The sequence below is a fragment of the Saimiri boliviensis genome, chromosome 2, assembly GCF_048565385.1.
Source record: "Saimiri boliviensis isolate mSaiBol1 chromosome 2, mSaiBol1.pri, whole genome shotgun sequence".
NCBI lineage: Eukaryota > Metazoa > Chordata > Mammalia > Primates > Cebidae > Saimiri > Saimiri boliviensis.
The window spans coordinates 146,819,285-146,836,554 of record NC_133450.1 but is presented as its reverse complement, the minus strand read 5'-3'; the positions used below and the strand labels follow the sequence as shown (position 1 = coordinate 146,836,554).

Below are 17,270 nucleotides of genomic sequence, written 5' to 3'. Positions count from 1 at the left end.
TATGTGACCTTGAAATCCTTTTATTTATGGTAGCATCCATTAACATCCCTCAGTAATTCATGTCTACACCATGCATGGGGAGATCGGCTCTATAGAAAGAAGTGAACAGTTAGTACTTGCGTCTGACACTCACTGACTGTGATTTAGCATAGAGGCATAACCTCTCTATACCTCATTCTCCTCAGAGGTAAATGAGGGTGCGTAATAGCACCTAATTCGTGGTGGATTTGAAGATTTTAAACAATAGTACATAACTGTGGTAATTACAACTAATATCCCAACTCTCAGGTCTCACTGGGTTCAAATTTTGGCTCTACCATTTATTGCTTATGACCTTAGGAACAATTACTTAACTTCCTTAAAAAAATTATTTTTGATTGAATTACATAACTTCTGTACCTCTGTTTCTCTACAGCATAATGGGGACAGGAATTGTGCCAGCCTCACAGGATTGTTGAAAGAATTAATCCAGTTCATGTAAAATGCTTTGGGTTGTGCTTGGTCTATAAAGATTAGCCATTATAGTCATCATGTGTGTTGTTATAACTTTTCTGACCATTTTAGTCTATAAAAGCAACTCCTCTTACTTCATTCCCAAAAGGCGCTTAAGCCCAGCATGTTAAGATAGCAACACACCCCACCTGCAAATACACGATTTGGCTCAATTGATGCTGACCTCTTCGTTTAGAGTCATTTCACACCGTCATTTAGCTTTCTCTGTTTGTGAACAGGGGCGGAGAGGCCTTGGCTCTGTGTTTGTTTGGGCATCTGGAAATGGCGGAAGGAGCAAAGACCACTGCTCCTGTGATGGCTACACCAACAGCATCTACACCATCTCCATCAGCAGCACTGCAGAAAGCGGAAAGAAACCTTGGTACCTGGAAGAGTGTTCATCCACGCTGGCCACAACCTACAGCAGCGGGGAGTCCTACGATAAGAAAATCGTACGTGACATTTGCATGCCCATCACGATCTGTTTATGTAATGTTCAAATACAAAGGGAGAACCATAAATAGATAAAGACAAGTAATATATGGTAATAGAAAATTAGATTAGCTGATAATACAAGAAGGTGTAAATCGGGTGTCCCCAAACTGCGGCCTGCAGGCCGCATGCGGCCCCCTGAGGCCATTTATCCGGCCCCCCGCCGCACTTCAGGAAGGGGCACCTCTTTCATTGGTGGTCAGTGAGAGGAGCACAGTATGTGGCGGCCCTCCAACGGTCTGAGGGACAGTGAACTGGCCCCCTGTGTAAAAAGTTTGGGGACGCCTGGTGTAAACATTACCAGCTGAAAATACTTGTCCGGTCATCACATTGCAACATTTAATGTGGCCTTAGGCATGTTTAAGCTTCAGCTTCATTGAGGTTATATGATTGGTTCACGTTCACATTGTGAGTTAGTAACAAAGAAGAGACTGGAGTCTACGCCTGACCCAGCCCTGTGCTCCTTAGTGCTTTGGTTTCTAAGTACAGCCAGTTCAGTGTGAAAAACAGAAATGCGTAAACAAACTCAGAATTTCATCAAAACTATACTTAGTTAACATGAACGAAACCTCTGTAAAAGATGTGTTTCTTCTTCTTTTTTTTTTTTTTTTTTTTTTTTTTTTTTTTTGAGACAAAGTCTAACTGTTACCCAGGCTGGAGTGCAGTGGTGCAATCTCAGCTCACTGCAACCTTCACCTCATGGATTCAAGCAGTTCTCCTGCCTCAGCCTCCCAAGTAGCTGGGATCACAGACATGCACTACCGTGCCCAGCTAATTTTTCTATTTTAGTAGAGACAGGATTTCACCACGTTGGCCAGGCTATTCTCAAACTACTGATCTCAAGTGATCTACCCGCCTCAGTCTGCCAGAGTGCTGGGATTACAGACGTGTGCCACTGCACCTGGCTAAAGTGTGTTTTTTTTCTTTTTTCTTTTTTTTTTTTTTTTTTTGAGACGAAGTCTCACTCTGTTCCCAGGCTGGAGTGCAGTGGTGTGATCTCAGCTTACTGCAACCTTCGCCTGGGTTTTAAGCAGTTATCCTGCCTCAGCCTCTCAAGTAGCTGGGAATATAGGCGCATGCCACCATGCCCAGCTCATTTTTGTATTTTTAGTAGAAGCAGGGTTTCACTGTGTTGTTCAGGCTGGTCTCGATCTCTTGCCCTCCTCAGCTTCCCAAAGGTGCATTTCTTATAGGCAGCACAAAGTTTGCTGGTTGGAGAAGCACAGAAGTTTTAGGGGATCCCCCGTTTACCAACGTATCCTGCATTCTAGGCAAACAGCCAGTGTGATTAGGAGTTCATGTGGCAGGCTCAGCCTGCATGAGTTTCCTTCACTCATGAGCTATTTGCTAGTTGAGTAATTTTGGACAAATTAATCTGTCTGTCTCAACATATTTATATATGCAAAGAGCGCATTTAGTAGCACATAGTTCATGGAGTGATTACAGAATAAATGAGGAAGGCAGTAAAAAGTGCTTAGCACCGTGCCTGGGCTTTCAGTGCTTAGGAAAGCTCTAACCTTTTCGGGGGTGTCCAGCACTGTGCTGCTGATTATAAATTTCAAACACCTTTGCACTTTGTTCTTTTTCCTGATGATGATTTTGTAAACTGTCTCAGGATTTGTCTTTTTAAGGGAGACCTAAGCTGCTGTACCTGACACTTTTTAGCATTTAGCCAACACCCTGCTTTTGGCTCTAACAGATCTATGCAGGTTGGGGTCACTCTATTGGTGCTACATCTGCCTTTACCGCAGTCTATAGGGGATAGGACTGTACCTCCTTTGTGCAAATCTTAACCCACATCCATTATATTCCTCTTGATTCCTGGTTATTATATGATTTTTATGTTTGATTTTTCACCTTCTGTTTACTACCTTCTTTAGTTAAATTTTGTATATTGATTTAGGTAAAAATTGCCTCCCTGTATACATGTCCCATCTTTCCCTAATGGCTCCACAACATGTGGGTTTAAATATAAGCACCCAATTCCACTTCTCACTACTTTCATCATTCATCAGTAAGCATAATTCTGAAACACTAAGTAAAATATAAACGGTGAAAATGCGGAGATGAGCTTTGCCTTTGAAGTTTCTGGCTTCCTTAACTGGAAAGTGATGCCGCAATGAAATTTTGCCTTCATTAAAGAAATACCATAACCTAGAAATATCTCTTTGCGTTTAAATAAGAAGACCTTATGTCTTCTAACTCATGGTCAACATCCGCTAGTATGGAGTGACATCCATCAGTCCTGCATCGTGAAGTTCCTGATGAAAACTATGGAGTAAGAGTTCTGATCTTTTACCTCTAGAGTCTGAAATCATCTTAAGTCAAACTCACTATTGCCTCGAACTAATTGTGCCCATTTGGTCAGTCCTGTTATTCTCTAAGGGGTGATTGCTGTGGGGAGGGTATTGTTAAGTTTTATAAATGCCTTCTTTAAGAGAAGCGTATAGTCTCACGGTAAAAAGGTTGTCTTGGTCCAGATGACAGAACACGGTGTGTACAGAGGGACTGCAGAATCACTGCTGTGAGTTTTCCTCTCTAAACTTAACCCTCCTGGGCCCTTCATTGCGATTTGCTATGGTTGTGTGGTTGCTGCTGTGACTCCCATGACAGGCATGTCATTTAGGATTCTCCCATGGGTAGACAAATTGATGCATTCCGTGGGCAGGGAGAGAGCTTACTAGGGAAAGTGGACACTGGGACTAAGTGTTCATATCCTTCATGAGGCCATAGACCTTTCCCCAGTTTTTGCTTGTGATATCAAAGGCTTCACTGACTCACTCTATATATTTAACTTATATTTTTTCCTCCTTTTTGTTTAGTGCCTTTCTTCTGCTTTTGTGAGATTATGTTAGCAAATTTTCTCTAGCTAGCTCTTAGATTCCCTTATTTTGCCTGAATCTCCAAATTACCCCCAATTCGAGAAGAAATTTGGAAGCTGTTTGTATTAGTCTCTAGCTTCGGAGAGACCACTCAGTGGATAAGCAACCCCCATGGAGTCTTGATTGCCTCATCTGTAAAATGGAGATAATACCAGCACCGACCTCAGAGATTTCCACGAAGATAACAAAATACTGAGTTAAGGTGCCTGGGGCCTGATACACAGGAGCAGCTCGGTGCATGGCCAGTGGCATTGTCGCCTAAGCTCCTGTAGCTTTCTGCATCCTGGGAGGTTAGGGCATTTTTCCAGCTGCTAAGAGAGGTGCTTGTTGTACCTCAGTTTTTCCAATCTATAAAACACTGCGATCTGTTTCACCTATAAAGAAGGACACTCTGATCGGGAACATGTTAACAGTTTGAACATGATGGAGCTGGCAGCAACATCAGCCTTTCATGGTCCAGCTGACCCCTTTTCCTTCTAGATATCAGAATGACAAATAATCCTGTGTTACGCCTGGGGCCTTGCCTTCACCAGGCTTTGAACCCAAACGCTTTTCGTCCCTCAGTGATGCCCACATCCTGTTAGTGGTGTGCGTGATTGAGTGTTACAGGAATGGTAGTGCCTGTCTTTCTGCTAGGCCCCCTTCCCTGAGACACTCATTTTCTTTTGTCACCTGCAGCCTCTCCAGAAGAGCACTGTTGTCATTCTTCATTCATAGAGCACCTTTGTGTTTTGAACCACGACGGTTGCTGAGGAGAGTGGAAAAAAATCTCCTCTCTGCTTCTGGGAGAGCATTTTTGTTAAATAAATTTTACTGGTTCTGCAAAAAATGACTTTTCATGATAGGCAAGCAGGAAAACCGTGCCCTGGGTTTCAAAACATAGGGAAGTTTCTGTCCCTTGATTTCCTGCTGTTACGGCTAGCACGGTTGTGGACCTTGGTGTTGCATTCATGCTTCAGTAGATGTAGATCAGCAGCAGCCTTATATCTCATTACAGCAAAGGAAGCATTCAAAGTATAGAGATTACAATGAAAGAAGCTCTCTCATAAGCTAAATAGAAATCATTTAAAATGGCTAGCTATTTTAAAGTCATATAAGGAAAGAATGTTTTTGTTAACATAATTGTTCATACTTTATTACGTCTTGCAAGTAATACATTTATATATTAACATGTTGAAAACATCACATTTTTTGCCCCCTCTTTTGTGTCTGACACTGTGTTACACACGTCGAATGCAACATCTCATTGTATTGTTGGGAAACCCTATGCAGAAAGATCATGGTGCTCCTACTTTGCAGACAAGAAAACTAAAGCTTGAAACGTTAAAACCAACAAGCGAACAAAAACCACAGCTAGTACATTGTAGAGCTTGGATTCCAGTCAAAGTCAGGATGGATCCCCAAAGAATCGTGCTTTTCTTCCCTGCTCTGTGTTCTCTTCAGAGTCATAAAGAAGCATTTAGAATATATACGTTTCCATTGTTTTTCACTATTTAGTCTACTCATTTTGAATTTCATTCCTTTTTCATACTCCCTCAGACAATTGAACCTCTTGCAAAAAACTAAAGCTGAGTTGCTAGGTCCTCTGGCAGCAGTGTTAGCGCTGAGCCCCCAAGGTCATGGCTTCTGTCTGATTTTTCAAACCAGAGCTCTCTGATGTGCAGAGTGCCCTCTGTTAGAACACTCTGCTACCAAATATCGCTTCATTGATGTCTCCTCTCAAATTTCACCTCAAAGAGGATGTTCTTCATCACCTTTTCTAAAATGGGGGCACACCCCTCCACTACTCTCTACTCCTTTACCCGGTTCAGTTTTTTCTAGTGCACTTATAGCTACTTCACGTGGTAGCACATATTTTCTTACTTACTGTCTGTTTTTCATGCTACAGTGGAAACTACTTGAGGATGAAGACTGTGTTTTGTTCCTTTCCAGAGCCTGAGCTCAATAAATATTCGTGCATAAATGGCTAGCAAACATTTAGCGGGATGGAGGCTTCACACGTTGTTTATATAGCTACAGAAGACAGGGAGCTGCTCTGTGTCTTTCAGAGAAACTTCTTCTCTTGGTAGGTTGGTAAAAGTCAAACGTTATTTGACAGGATATTTAGCATAGAAAATTGCCAGCAGGAATCCTGCTACATGATAAAGCAGTTCATATAACCTGTTTTTTGTGTCAAAAAGTCTAAAAGATCCTGTCTATAACCCCTCACCCCCTCCTGACGTTTCTCTCAAGTTCTGTTTTATAAATAAGGCTCCGCTTCCCTCCAGTCCCTCCCATCATTAAATGATCTCTTTCTTTGGGGACTTTTTCAGACTTTGACGTTTTCCACCCTAGTAATTTATCTTAGCGATTGGGACATAGGGTCTATCACATTCCTCCTGGGAGGGGTTCTCTGAGCCAAAATTGGGAGAATATATGTTCTGCTTAAGCCCTCTCCTGATGTCATTTTATTTATTTGTGTTCAAAACAGAGTTGCTGCCTGGGGTAGTTGGCCTGAACAACAAATTCCACGTGGAGGAATTATCTTACTGCTTATAATGCTTCTAAGCAGAGCTCTACATTTTCTTTTGCAGAAATATTCTGCTGTCTCCTCTCCCTCCTCTTCTACCACCCAATTCATTTTTCAAATGCATTCACCGTTTGTACTGGGTTACTCTCTCTCATCTCTCCATTTCTTCTTTTGACTTAGAAAATGCCATTATTTTTCATGAGTCAGAGTCTAGCGAATCCAGATGTGTTTAGTTTGTTTGGAAGTTTGACACATGTTCTCTTGAGAATGTTAAAAAGCAAAAAGGAAACGTTGCTTCTGAAAAGGTCTCATTTTAATGGCCTGAGGAGAGCCTCCACACGGACTTGCTGACCGGGGCCAGGCGCAAGGCATTTCCACCATTGTTGTTGCCTTTGCTTTCGTGAATGACTACACTTTGTAACTCAGCCTTTTTTTTCTTTCACTGCTATTTTGGGATTTGGTATCTTTACCACTTACCAGCCCTTTTGTAGCTGTTTGCCCTTAGGCAAGTTACTTAACCCCTCTGAGCCTCCATTTCCTTAGCTAATAAATAATAAAATACCTTCCTTGCAGTGCTACTGTGGGTTTATATATCATTTTATACACACACACGAATACCTCCTGGACATTGCCTCATTCATTGCAAGTTGCTCATTGTGGTAGTTTTAGAAGAAGCAGTGAAGCTGGTGGTAGCTGGTGATAGATAAAGCATCCCTAACACAGAAATCCAAAATCTGTAGTACTCCAATGAGCATTTTCTTTGAGTGTCATTTTGGCATCCCAAAAGTTTGACATTTTGGAGCATTTCAAGCTTTCAGATTAGAGATGCTGAACTGGTGTAAGGCAGATATTCCAAAATCTCCAAAAATTTAAAATCTAAATTGGGACTAAAACACTTTTGCTCCTAAGCATTTTGGGTAAGGGATACGAAACCTGTAGTATTTGTGAGAATGTTGGCTGTACTTTAAACCCTGAATTGTATGTACACGTATACACACATAGTTTTTGTAGGTTGACTACACATTTCTGCAAGTTTTGTTTGGATGGTGGTAAATGAAGTGACCTTGAGTGTTTCCTAATGAATGGAAGAGTTGAAGTATAGAATGAAATGAATATAAAGGAGCTTGATTTTAGGGATTCGACTTAGCAAATAAATATTGTATCTCTTGGTACATGGAACTGAACGGAACATTATGGAGATACCAAGGTGATGTAAGATGGGATTCTTCTTTATTGATAGTAACCCCCTATTTGTAAGCAAAATCTTCTATTTGTACTTCACATTTACAGATTATTTTAGCAACACAAGAGTGGGATTTCATATGGACTTGTCAGTCGTGATTGAATTTCACCCCAGTCTTTGTGACTTCTGTGGACACAAAAAGCTGTCTTTAGTCTTCAGTTCTTTTTTATTTTGCTGAGCTTAATAAGTCAGCTTTTTCTATTTTAGTCATTGACACATTTAAGATTGTTTCTGCCCTTCTCCCCCATAGCTGTGTCTGAAACAGCTTTCTTGGCACAATTCTAGTTCAAATCAAAATCAACACCAGAAACAAATTCAACCTAACAGACAAGTAAAATCATTTCATGTTTTAAAAATATCTGTTCAGTTGCTCTTTTAACAGATATGAGACAATATGGCACCTTCAAGGTGAAACAGATCACTAGATATCAAGGAAAGAGAAAACTCTTGACTATGGGATTAATACTGTAAAAGCTTGTCACTTATGGCCAAAGTCAATCTGAACTGAGATTCCCTGGAGAATTACATCAACAGGCTAAAATCAAAGGTCCAATCAGAACAAGTAATGAAATATGAAATATTAGGAAATAATTGCTTAGGATGAGAAAAAGTGATGGTTCATCTTAGTAGAGGCTGTCTAAACGTGAACAATACTCACTCCTTCTCACCAAAGGAAGACGATATCCCTAACATAGTGGAGTCCAAGAAACCATCTGCTACTGATCCTGAGAGATGATGAAAATCTAATTTGCTGATCAGGACAGCTTTGATCTGGCTCAGGGCCTGATGTCTTCCAGTTTCCATCACTCTGATGGGCACAAATGATATTTTCTTGAGCAATCTGAGAAGTTCTTTGGAGAAAAATTCTGTTTCTGATTTATGTAGTGAATTGGGAGAATTTGGAGCCTGTGCCATCAGGATTTAGACCAAATTCTGAGACATTCTTTAAAATGGAATGTAAAGTGAAAGTGCTTGCATGTAGAATCTCTGGACTCCCTGTCCCATGTAGTGGGCCGACCGTTGAGTGTAACTTGCCTTTAAATTACACGGTCAGATCCTATATGCATGTGTTGTGATTAATGGGGAGATTCCATGTGGTTCCAGTTTTCATAACATCATTTTTCTTCAAGATTGCCTGCTCTTTGGTGGTCTTTGCCTTTTATTTCTAAAGATAGACACAAAAACTCTGATTTTGTGGCTTCTCTTAATGACAAAAACCCTGCCCTAGATCTTTCTAGTAATTTACACCTAAATATTGCCACCTCTGATAGTAACTTCATCTTGAAATGACCCAGCTGGAATTTCCATTTCAAGGAGGATGAGAAGGGAGTGGGGATGTTTTTGTTTCTTTTCTCCCCATTCCTTTGAACTTAAAGGGGTAACCCTTTCCCTCACCTTTCTCCTCTCCCTCATCCAGCCCTACTCACCAGTCTCAAGTTTCATTTAAAGTGATTGAAAAAAATTATAACACAATGGGGATTTGGAATTACACAGACTTGCCTACATTAATAGCATTTAACACTTCATTGGTGTTTATATATAAATGTACTCAGTAGCTTTATATTAAAGCACATGTTGTATGCATAGATACCTGGTCACCATACAGACGGAGCACATTCCTTTTGCAAACGCAAGATCATAAAACTTTGCTTGTTACATTTGAGGTTGGCTGAAGGTGGCTATTTATTAGACTCAGAAATGCTGCACACACTTGGAGTGTTTATTCTGGATTTGTTTCTGTGCATCACAAGTGTCTGGTGCAGCTGAAGAATAAGCAAGGAGAGCCAAGTGGGAAAACATCATGAAAAATCTTGAATCCAGGCACCAGTCATTGAAAAAAACAAAACTCGGACAAAGGAATGTGACCGTGGGGTGAAGTAAAATAGGAATAGTGCAGGAAAGGCCATCTCAACAACAGCAGATCTGGATGCCCGGAAACGAGCTGCTTCGGGTGTGTTCATGCATTGACTTAGGGACCAGGGCTTTGGAAAATCAGGCTGCAAAATCACCCATAATTTCAATTAAGGCAGCAATCCCTTTTAACAATCCAGCAGTTCCTCCTCTGGAATTATCGATTTGAAAGAGAAGAAAACAGGTACTCAGATTTCTGCACCCCCTATGTGCATTTTCAGCCTTATTCACAATAGCTGAACAACCCACGTGCCCATCAACAGATAAATGGATAAAGAAAAATGTGGTATAATGGAATATATTCAGCCTTATAAAAGAAGGAAATCCCATCATATGCTACAATATGTATAAACCTTGAGGACATTATACTACGTAAGATAATCTTATTATGAAAAGACAAATACTGTAGATTCCACTTACATGTGGTATGTAGAGGAATCACACACATAGCCATAGAAAGAATGGTGGTTGCTAGGAGGTATGGCGAAGGAGAATGAGGAATTGTTCAGTGGGTGCAGAGTTTGAGTTCTGCAAAATGAAAAAGCTTAGTGATACTGTACCAGCTTGTACCTATGGTTAACAACACTGTACACATAAAAGTTGTTCAGAGGGTAAATTTATGTTTTTTAACACAATAAAAAAGTGCCTTTCTAAAGTCAACAATGAAAAGTCCAGGCAGTTTCTTAACATAGAAGTGAGTGGGGCCCTATTTACCCAAACATTCTGCAAGCATCAGATGTGGAGGTTCAGTAGATGGCTTCAGGGTTCCTGCACACCATTCATTCATTCAGGAAAATGCAGTGAAAGGTTAGACCCCTTCCCCCATCACCATATCTATGTAATTCTATAGATCTTTGTTCACTCTTTCACTTCTTTTATATCAGTACCCACACCTATCTAGTACGGATAATCTGGTAACGTTAGTATAGTCAAAAGGAACAAAGAAAGGATAGTAAGAACTTAGGGTCACATGTGAAACTAAATCAGCCAGAATGCCTATCTAGATCCATGAGAGGTCATAAGAGTCCACTTAGACATCTTTGCGTGACACAGAATAAACTTCTAAGCTAAAGTTCATCTCTAAGGAGCTATACAGCACTTTGTTCCTGTGAAGATCAAGTTTCTTTCCAAACCAAATTTAACTAATTTTCACACTCCTCTCGAAGGAAGCACTTTGAAGGACAGGGCTTTTGTTTTGTTTTGTTTTCAACTGCCTGGATCCCCTTCACCTTTCTGCTGACCTTTCATGACAGTTTTCTTATAAGTAATATACTTACCTTGATGTATATTGTTCTCATTATATATAACTACTAATGGTCTTCCAATAACTTCAGTGAGACCACTAACTCCTCTCAGAGCCTTCTGCACTCCCCCAGAGCTGATACTATCCCCAAGGGGGCAAAAATGGATTCTTGTCCAAGAGGGAGGATTTTAAAAATCTTAGAGCTATTACAATGGTTTCTAGAATCTTGTTTCATAGTATTTAAGGAGAATTTAAATTTAATGTATTTTTTTCATTAGTTAGAAAAATAATGAAACAAAGGCTGAGAAAGATTGCCTTTGCTGGATGGTAATATTCCATCACAGCTGAAGTGAACTGGATTTAAGCCAAAAGGATTCAGATGACCTAGTTCTCACATTATGATTAAAAAATAAAATGAAGAAACAGCTAATCTTCTCTAACATACAAGCAGACACTTAGCGCTGTAATTGCGTATCAAGTGCGCTGGCTTCAGCCTTATTTTTAGTATCCATGTTATGTCTTTGAGGAAGTCTTGGTTCATCCATGTAACATTTCTACTGATTCCAGAAACAGGTCCACAACCAAAGGTTCTTTCTATGGCAGAGCATACTTCAGGCTTGAAATCTGTGGTTCCCCAAGGTAACAGTGCTGGGCTGCAGGGACTGTGTACTTTTATTCCGTATGTTACCCAATCGTGTCTGGACTTAATACAATATGTTTGATTATTTTTAAATATTAGGGCAAGGAAAGAACTTCAGTTTTAACCAAAACTGGCACTAGGGAGAAGCCAGCGAGCTGCTTCCAGAGCAGCATTTAAGGAGGTATTTGCACGATCTTTCTGTTTTCATCCATAGGCTAACCCTGGTTTGACCCAGCTTTTAACTGTAATGGAGTTTAGTTTCCAAACCCTTCCCTTTTCAGAGTTGATCTATGCAGGTGATTCTCTGGAAGTAGTATGATTTACAGGAGTGTAGGAACAAGGAATTTAAAACAAATAATTAACATATACGCCCATTGCATCTTTATAAGTCTATTTCTTTCTGCTTCCAGGTGGCTCACATTGGCCTCAGTGATCTAAACTCTTCTCTTTGTCTTCCAGATCACTACAGATCTGAGGCAGCGCTGCACAGACAACCACACTGGGACGTCAGCCTCAGCCCCCATGGCTGCAGGCATCATTGCTCTGGCGCTGGAAGCCAAGTAAGCCTTGATCTCTATATGTCTTCACTGGTGACAACCCCTGATCTCAGGGAAAACGTACCTCTTCCCTTGTATATGGCCCCTAGCATGACAACCTAGAATATAATCTTCCCAATCCCACCTTTAAAATTTCAAAGATTTGGGCTTTAAAAAAAAAAAAAAAACTCCCTTATATTAAGAAGAAGATAAGGATTTGGTTTGACATGCTTAAAAAAACTGTGTAATGACTTGGTTATGGAGTCATAGTGCACACATGCCAGATGGCTCTAACACTCTTGCCTTGTTGAGGTTTTTATTCTAGTCTGGGAATGTTCCTGAGGGTCCCAGAGAGGTCAGGTCTGCCCATTTCTGGTCCCTTTCTCTGAAGCATGACCAGGCAGCTCAGATTGCATGACAATAGTACAGTCACAGACTGGCTACTGGCTCTGCAGAATAAAATATGCCAGGGACAAGGACCACCCACTTATCTCCAATCCTGTTTAATATAGTGAAATTCTAAGTCAAAAAGATGACTGTGAAAGGCCCTTCCAGGTTACTCATAAATAGGCCCCCATCTCTTTTCTCTCTAAAAACAAATAGGTTAATTTGTCTTTACTTTTTGAAAACCTAATAATGCAGATCTAAAATCTCTTGTCCTCCATTTTAAAATCCAAAATGCCAGGAAAACTCAATGTTCTTTTGCAAATTTAACACTAGAATTCATTTTTTGGCAAAGTTTGCCATAAACTCACTTGAGGCTATTTATAATATTTATAAAATTCGTTGTGAAATATTCATGTATTTGATTGCGAGGGGCTGGCCCAGACCATGCTGGAGATTTTGTGTCATATATGTTATGGGTACCAGCTCTGAAAAAATTTTGAATTCCAAACATGTCTTGTCCAATTTTAGAATAGGGATTGAAGGCCTATTCTCGGAGGCTCTCCCTGCAGGAGGGTCATAAGGAACTGAACTAATGACACAAGTGGTTTTCTAAAAAAAGCCTTGCACCTCTGCCCTAGGGAGGGAAAGGCCCGTTCCTCTGGCTGCACCCTGACGTAGAGCAATAGCCAGTGACAGGGAAGAAATACAAGGATAATGAAGAAGCTCAGAGATTGCAGTGAGAACCGTGCTAGTTCATTCTCAGGATGCAGGTAGTTTCCCAGCATTCACAGCTGCCCTCTGTAAGATGGACAGCCTGTGTTAAGGCAGTGGGACCTGAATATAACATGGATAGAGTAAATTGCTAAGTCATGTGTTTAACTGAAACTGGGCGAAGGACACGGGCTCTGGATTTGGTGCCCTGTCTCTCGATGGCTTCTTGCCCAAGTCTTGACATTGAGAGACATCCAAGCCCTCATGATCGTTTGAATTTCTTTCTTTTTGACAAGGTTAAATATGAAGTCATTTTCAACATAGTACATCTTTTAAGGTGTTAAAAATTTGGGTTTAGCAAGGAACTGGCACTTACCCTATTAAATTCTCACTTCGCAACTTTTCACTAAAGTGTTCTGGCAGCAGAAGTTTCAATTAAATGTCTGTGTTTTTAATTTGGTGAACTCTACCCAGTATTTTTAGAAAATATATTGTTTTAATTATGAAATTCTAGGTTGTTTCTCTGGAATATGTTTCTGTCCACAAAATATTAAAGGAAAAATCATCAGGAATTCCTCTACCATGCTCTCCCACAAAGCTATCTCAAATTAAAACTTGGCAACCTGATAACTGTAACTGTTGCTACATAGAATTAGGTGATACTCAGTTCTTGGAGATAGTACTAAAACACTATTTTTTTTTAAAAGCAGTTCTTTTAATCATGATTTAAACTGAAATGCAAAAATCTTGCTTTATGTGTCAAATAGCCTGAGATAAGATCACTTTGGACTGCAAAACACCTTGAAAGACTACAATTTTTTTCTTTTCATTTTGAGCATTTTTAAAGATCTATTTTTGCCAAAACTGTGATGAGTGGAAGGAAGTTCCTAACATACAGGCTACCTGGAAAATCCACTGTTTTAAGATGTTAACAGTCTCTCCAACTGTGGGTACAAAATGGTAAACTATCTGATAAGCTGAGGAAGAACAAACCTCTTTTGTGTAACTCCATTGGCTTGTTGTACAGGCCAATCTTTACCTGTAAATTAAGCTGAAAATTATGGGAAAAGATCTGAGTACCAAAAGGGTGGGTCAGATATTGATGTTAAATTAGCATCAACAAGCATCGGCCCTCCAGCTTAGTGTGAAATGTATCTAAAACTAAGAAACTGCAGATAGGAGCTCTAACAACTCTCTCAGTGCATAAAGGCTGCAATTGCTCTAAAACTAAACCTAATCCTTGTAAATGTACATCGCTCATTTACCCAGCCTCACCCCTTGCAGTCTCCTCTGACTGTTAATTCTCAACAGCACTTGAACACTGGTATTTTTGAGATTCAGCCTTTACTATCACAAGTTAAGGAGCCAGATCTAGGAGGTAGTCTCTTTTAAAAGGAGAGGAGAGAAAGCCACAGCTCTAGGTTGAGTTATGACTTGGGACACTGGGTTACTCGCTGGATGTGTGTAGCCAGTTAGGGTTCATTCAATAACTGGATAGGCCGAGCCTTCAGATGAAAAGCTGCAACAATCCGCCAGTCCCTATAGAAGTGCATGTCCTAACTATCCCTGTACGATCAGGAGACATTTATTGTTTTTCTGAATATCATTAGATTACTGTATTTACTCAGTCATCGGAACATTAGAGAAAACTAGATCCTAAGTTTTCCCCAGCCTGCTTTCCTTACACGCCAGATGTCTGCCTGCATGGGTAGGACTGTGGTTCCTTCCGTGATGCTGCTTCTACCATTGTCCTCTCTGCCACTTGAAAACCTTCCCAGGAAACTAAGAGAATAAGAAAACGAATACACCCCGTAGTCCTAGCTACTCTGGAGGCTGAGGCAGGAGGTTCCCTTGAGACTAGGAGTTCAAGGCTGCAGTGAGCTATAATCACACCATTACGCTCCAGCCTGGGCAACAGAATGAGACCTTATCTCAGAAAAAAGGTTGTGGGGGAAAAACAAAAATAAGTGAAATGAAACACAAAATATAGAAACAGAGAAGCTTCAAGTATCCAGATCTCTTATCCAAATGTGACAAGTTTCATCGTGAATAACTTTGCTATGTCCAGGCGTAGTGGCTTACGCCTGTAATCCCAACACTTTGGGAGACTGAAGCAGGCAGATCACCTGAGGTCAGGAGTTTGAGAGCAGCCTGGCCAACATGGCAAAACCCCATCTCTATTAAACACACAAAAATGAGCCGGGCATGGCGATGCGTGCTCTTAGTCCTAGCTACTCAGAAAGCTGAGGCAGGAAAATTACTTGAACCCGGGGGACAGAAGTTGCACTGAACTGAGATCATGCTGCTGTACCCCAGCCTGAACGCCAGAGTGAAACTGTCTTAAAAAAAAAAGAAAAAGAAATAACTTTGCTTTAGCAGCTAGTAGGACTCTCAGGCCATCCTTTGCCTACAGGATACATAAGAATATGTGTTACAACAAATTCCACTCTACTGTGCTCCCAGATACTGGAATGAAATTACTCTGCTCCCAAGACTACAGGAATTCTCAGTTCCTCTGAAAATCTTCCTTTTTTTAACCTTTTTTTTCCTGGGTTTGAGCCTCTTTGGTTTGGGTTGTGTTAAGCTCTACAGCCACTTTGAGGGAGTCTCATCATGTGTCTTGCCTTTCTGATAAAGTAGGAGATTGCCTCCTTGTTTTCAAAGATGCTTCTAAAAATTATGGACAATTTCAGAATGAGAGAAAATACTGTAATCTTAAAAGAGAGGGGAGAAAAAACTTTTTGTGTTGTTGTACCTCAGAACATTCTTGTTAGTTCAGAAGGTTTAATAGTATTTTGATTTTTTTTTAATTTTGTAGATTTTTTTTAATTGTACTTTGGGCTCTGGGGTACATGTGCACACCTTGCATCCTGCAGGACTGTTGCATTGGTACATACATGCCAGCATGGTTTGCTGTCTCTATTCTCCACTCCCTGTCGCCTCCATCAGGCATTTCTCCCAGTGTTATCTCTTCCCATCCCCCCATCCCCTGCTGCCCTCCTCTCCCCTCCCCTCCACCCCCCACCTCGCCCAGTGAGTGTTATTCTCTTCCCTGTGCCCACGTGTTCTCATAGTCATTGCCCACCTATGAGTGAAAACATGCAGTGTTTGATTTTCTGTTCTTGTGTCAGTCTGCTGAGAGTCATGGTTTCTAGATTCATCCATGTCTCTACAAAAAACACAAACTCATCGTTTTTTATGGCTGTATAGTATTCCATGGTGTATATGAGCCACATTTTCTTTGTCCAGTCTATCATTGATGGGCATTTAGGTTGATTGCAGGTCTTTGCTATCGTAAACACTGCCTCAACAAACATACATGTGCATGTGTCTTTATAATAGAATGATTTATGATCCTTTGGGTATATACTCAGTAATGAGATTGCTGGGTCAAATGGAATTTCTATTTCTAGATCCTTGAGGAATCGCCACACTGTCTTCCATAATGGTTGAACGAATTTACACTCCCACTGACAGTGTAAAAGTGTTCCTATTTCTCCACATCCTCTCCAGCATCTGTTGACTCCAGATTTTTTAATCATCACCATTCTAACTGGCATGAGATGGTATCTCAATGTGGTTTTGATTTGCATTTCTCTAATGACAAATGATGATGAGCATTTTTTCATATGGTGGTTGGCTGCATATTTGTCTTCTTTTGAAACGTGTGTGCTCATATCCTTTGCCCACATTTGAGTGGGTTTCTTTGTTTTTATTCTTTTCTTTTTTTTTTTTGGAGACGGAGTTTCGCTCTTGTTACCCAGGCTGGAGTGCAATGGTGCGATCTCAGCTCACCGCAACCTCCGCCTCCTGGGTTCAGGCAATTCTCCTGCCTCAGCCTCCTGAGTAGCTGGGATTACAGGCACGTGCCACCATGCCCAGCTAATTTTTTGTATTTTTAGTAGAGACGGGGTTTCACCATGTTGACCAGGATGGTCTCGATCTCTTGGCCTCGTGATCCACCCGCCTCGGTCTCCCAAAGTGCTGGGATTACAGGCTTGAGCCACCGCGCCCGGCCTGTTTTTTTTCTTGAAAATCTACTTTAGTTCTTTGTAGATTCTGGATATTAACCCTTCGTCAGATGGGTAGATTGCAACAATTTTTTCCCATTCTGTTGGTTGCCAGCTCACTCTAATGATTGTTTCTTTTGCTGTGCAGAAGCTCTGGAGTTTAATTAGGTCCCATTTGTCTATTTTGACTTTTGTTCCCAGTGCTTTTGGTATT

The 17,270-nt window shown here is 40.7% G+C and overlaps 1 protein-coding gene across 5 annotated transcripts in view; it reads left to right on the top strand.

The window, feature by feature from the left end:
• Positions 1-17,270, top strand: part of PCSK5 (proprotein convertase subtilisin/kexin type 5) — a 467,438-nt gene that overhangs the window by 204,493 nt on the left and 245,675 nt on the right. For all 5 annotated transcript variants that reach the window (XM_074394654.1, XM_074394653.1, XM_074394655.1 and 2 more), the window contains 2 exons: positions 732-944; positions 11,872-11,972. In XM_074394654.1, coding sequence (XP_074250755.1) covers positions 732-944; positions 11,872-11,972 — 314 coding nt within the window. The remainder of the gene's footprint in view (positions 1-731; positions 945-11,871; positions 11,973-17,270) is intronic.